Here is a 5,000-nt window from a genome sequence, read left to right as displayed (position 1 = left end):
GGTAGACGTTTGTGAGGATCAGGGAGTGAGTTACAAGTTTACACTTATTTACACATTAGAATGTTAAGTGTGAAGTGAGTGTGTGAACGTGCGTGTGTATGTGTCTGCGTGTGGATGCGTGTACGTGTACGTATGCGTCTGTGTGCACACGTGTTCATGTGCACGCTAGTACTTGTGTGTGTTTATTAATTTATATTTACACGTGCCTTCAAAATCTCAGACCTTCCATGTATTGACATATCCAACTGAACATGACCCCCCCCCTCCACCATGCTCCCCCTCCCTACCTGGAAGCCGTCGTGCGCGCAGCCGCGGGACGCCCTGGGCAGCGTGGAGTAGGACGCGGGCAGCGACGCCGTGCTGATGGTCCTCACGGCCTCCACGTTCCACGAGTCCGAGTCTGAGGAAGAGATTGTTATCATTATCATTATTGTTATTATTATTATCATTATAATCATCATCATAGATATTTTATTATCATTATTATTATTACTATTACTATCATTATTATTATCATTGTTATTGCTGTTATTAAATTATTGTTATCATTATTATTATTATCATTATTATTATAATAATTATTATTATAATTTTATTTTTTACAATCATTACTTTCATTATCAGTATTATCAAGATTGCTTTAATTATAATTACCACTTTACTGTTATTTCTGCTATTATCATTAATTTTTCGTCTCCTTTCTCTGCTCCTTCTTCTTATAATCATTATCATCATATCTTATTTTCATTGTAATTAAGATTATCCTTATCATCATCACTATCATTATTATTATCATTATTAATATATTAATATTAGTGGTAGTATCATTCTTAGTTCTTATCATTGCTATTATCATTATCATTTTACTTCTTCTTTTGTTAATGTCATTATTATTATCATCACTTCTTTATTCATACCATCACCATTTACATTTTCACCATCATTATTATCAGTATTTTCATCATCATTGTTATTGTAATAATTCCTTATTATTACTATTACTATTATAAACATCATCATCGTGAAAATGATTGTTATTATCATCATTATTATTACTATATCATTATCATCAATATTATGATTGTTATTATTATTAATGTCATATGATAATGATGATATCAAAAGTAATAATGGTAATAATAATTATTATCATTATTGTCATTATTATCATTACTATTATTATTAATATCATTATTATCCTTTTAAACACTGGTACTAATAATATCATTATCATTATTATTGTCATAAATATTAAAATTAGTATAAGTATTATTACTACTATTTTTGCTATCATCATGATCATCATTATTACTATTATCATAATTATTATCTTTACCATTGTTATTTTTATCATGATATTCATCATTCATAACGAACAGCCACATTATCATAATTATCCTTATTATAATGATTATGATTAATCTTGTTATCATTATCATTATTTTATTATAGGCATTATTGCGATCATTATAATCATTGTTATCATCGAAATTCTTATAATTATCATCACTATCATTATTATTATTATCCTTATTATTATCATTATTGCTGTTATTTTTCTTATGAAATCATCTTCATTATCATAATATTTATTTATTGCTTCAAATATTAAAATACTATTTGCTATTTTTTGTTGGAACTTTAATTTTTTTTTTTTTCTCATTACCTTCACTATTTATCATAATTATTGTTGTTACTATTATCACTGATTTTGTTATTATCATTATCATTTTTTTGTAATTATCATTATCGTAATCATCATTGTCATCATTAGCCTTATTGTCATCATTATCATAATCATCATTTTCATTTTCATCATAATCATCATCTGTCATCTCAGCTACGACACTTTAACTCATTTGCTTGCTTACCTTCGAGCGAAGGGAAGCCATGGGCTTACCAAGCGAAGTCATGAGACGGAATGGCGAAGGGCTGACGTCACTGGCTTACCTGACAGCGGGATGACGTCGGGGTTCTTCTCGTCGAAGTCCCTGGGCGGCGCGGGGGGCGGGGGGATGTCCTTGCCCGCCAGCTCGCCGACGCTGGACTGCGAGGAGCCCTCGCTCGCTCCCGCCTCCTCCCGCTTACCCCCGCCCCCCTCGCGGCGGGCCGCCCGCATCCGCACCAACGCGCACACCAGCACCGCCACTAGCACGAGGCCGCCCGCGACGCCCACCGCCATGGCGATGATGTCGCCCACGCGCATCCGGACGGCGAACTTGACGGTGGCGGGGGGAGGCTTGACGGCGGCTGGGGGGGGGGGGTAGAATTGGGAAAGAGGGGGAAGAAAACAATAATGAAATAAATGAAGACAAAATTTATCAACAAGATACACAGGTAATGACATTAACATGAAAAATAGTAACTATAACAGTGTTTTTATAATACGTGTAATTATGGTGAGTATAATAATACCGACTGATGATAAACCGGTTTTACTTCACAGATTCCCTCACAGCGACCTTGAGGGGAGACCCGTGCCCGAGGCGGTGCCTCTCCTCTTGGTCTCAGACCCTTGGGCCGGAGTTGGACTCGCACAAAGGGCGATCGACCCTCATGGCCGGGCGTGCTTCCGCTACGCCACGACGGCCGCAAATGAGGATAATGATAAAAATGATAATGATAATAATGATAGCAGTAGTAATACTAATGATAACAGAAACAACAATGATAATAAAAAATAAGAGCAATAATAATAACAAAAACAACAATAAAATAATTATAATAGTAACGATAATGATGATGATGATGATGATGATGATGATAATAATAATAATAATAATAATAATAATAATAATAATAATAATAGCATCAAAAACAATATGACTGCAATTACTACTAATTATAATAATAATGATAACACAAATAATGATAATAGTAATTATTTTTATAATTATTATCATTATTACTATTATAACAATAATAGTAATAATGATCAAATAAGATATTGATAATAATATTAATGATAATGATATTAATTTCGGGTTCGGTGTGACAGGCTCTTATGACTTCGGTCAAATTATGACTTTATTAAACTTCTAAACCAGCCCTTGCGGACAAGGAATGGCCGGAATCACCATCCACTGGCGATGCGGGATTTAGAGGATGATAGTGATGATTGAACTTAGTTAAATTTGAGAATCATTCAGTAAAAAGAAATTGTTAACCTCGAAAAATGCTTTGAGCCGACATTGACTTTCATATATCAATAATATATATATATATATATATATATATATATATATATATATATATATATATATATATATATATATATATATATATATATCGGGCGCGCGCGCGCGCGTGTATGTATGTGTCCCATTTCCCTCTATTCATTCCGGGACTGACCTGTGCGCTTCTCGGCGATATCCTTGAGGGTGTACAGCTTGACGGTGACCATCTCGCCGCGCCCTTTGGCATTGCTGGAGTAGACCACGCCCGTGAGCGACATCCCCGGCGGGAGGTCCTCGACAGTGAAGCTCGGGATCTGCCGGGTGGGCACGCGTAACACACACGTGCATGCACGCACACTCACAGAAATCTCCTTGCTACACCAAACCTTCTTTCAACAATCCACACTCTCCACTGTCGGTCACGAAATCCCCCAACCAGCCCCCCACCCCCCGCCCTATCCAACCAACGAAATTTACGCCCTCCACCAACCCTTGTCAGAACTCACTCCTTCCTTTCCCCAGCTAGACCACAAAACAGAGAACCCTCCCCCTCCCAGTCCCAGACACCCAAGCCGAGAATTGGCTCCTTCCCTCCCCAACCAGAAAACCACCTCCTCCACTCTTCCCCAATCAGACCCCTCCCCCCTCGCCCTTCCCCAACCAGAAAACTCCCTCCCCTTCCTACCCCAATCAGGGAAGCCCTTTCCTCACCCTACCCCAACCTTCTACTCTCCCTCTAGACGTAGACAAGATGGCACCAGGGTAGCTCCTTGCTTTCCTCATAAGCTATGGGAAGCAAAAAACGAAGGAAAATTTGTATACTCTAAACTGGTAGCTTCTTCAGGACATTCCGTGGCCACCCCCACCCCTACCTCACTCAAAACTCGGAACAGGCTGTTAATCTATGACCAAGAAGGTCGCAGTGAAACAAATAAGGTTTGTATAGAATATCTGTATGATAATCTCTCTCTCTCTCTCTCTCTCTCTCTCTCTCTCTCTCTCTCTCTCTCTCTCTCTCTCTCTCTCTCTCTCTCTCTCTCTCTGTCTCTGTCTCTCTCTCTCTTTCTGTGTGTGTGTGTGTGTATGATTAATCCGACAACAAAGGTGTAACAAATCTATCATACTAGTATCTGTCCAGACCCTTAAAGATACTTTCGTATGTATATGAAGTAATTTGGATAAATGTATAGTAAGTACTAAGATAAATGCAGAAAATGATTACAGAACATAAATGAAGCTTCCAACAAATTGTTTTATGAATTTGGCGCAAATCGCAGAGAGTAAAGCAAAAATTTACATATAAATAAATAGGCCTGCTGCAACTGGAATTGAGGATATACCACCGAGGATATCAAAAGTTGTGTTACCTTCTATACTTGCTGCCTTACTTAACTCGTACATGTATTATTCCAAAAAAGTATTTTTAAAAAGATAAAAATCGTGTTATCCGTGCCTAAATTAAGTGACCTAATTCATTATTTATAATAATAATGATCAATGAAGTATCAAAATCTGCTTTAACGGTCCAGCTTGTAGTAAATGCTAATGACACAAACACATATGCAGATAAAGTTTTTGACATTCCAGTATAATGATCCCAGGCCACTGCCACTACCTCACTTACGAACACATGGTACAGTTATTAGTGAAGTGCAGTTCATGCAGTTGATGAAAATTTTACTTGGAATCGACGTATCAATTCAATTTGTTAAGCTCTTTCGAGACTATGTGGAATTATTTTCAAAGTTCAGTCATCTATCTAAAGAAGCACTAATATATATTTACCATACTCTAGCATACCCATATTTGGTGTTCTGTTAAGCT

The 5,000-nt window shown here is 37.1% G+C and overlaps 1 protein-coding gene across 1 annotated transcript in view; it reads right to left on the bottom strand.

The window, feature by feature from the left end:
- LOC113829813 (protein turtle homolog B) overlaps window positions 1-5,000 on the bottom strand; it is a 68,577-nt gene that overhangs the window by 20,990 nt on the left and 42,587 nt on the right. The window contains exons 10-12 of the mRNA XM_070144643.1: window positions 3,352-3,490; window positions 1,951-2,250; window positions 288-400 (exon numbers count right to left, since the gene is read on the bottom strand). Coding sequence (XP_070000744.1) covers window positions 288-400; window positions 1,951-2,250; window positions 3,352-3,490 — 552 coding nt within the window. The remainder of the gene's footprint in view (window positions 1-287; window positions 401-1,950; window positions 2,251-3,351; window positions 3,491-5,000) is intronic.

Source organism: Penaeus vannamei, chromosome 32 (genome assembly GCF_042767895.1).
Source record: "Penaeus vannamei isolate JL-2024 chromosome 32, ASM4276789v1, whole genome shotgun sequence".
In the NCBI taxonomy this organism is placed as follows: domain Eukaryota; kingdom Metazoa; phylum Arthropoda; class Malacostraca; order Decapoda; family Penaeidae; genus Penaeus; species Penaeus vannamei.
This window is presented reverse-complemented; position numbering and strand designations above follow the sequence as displayed.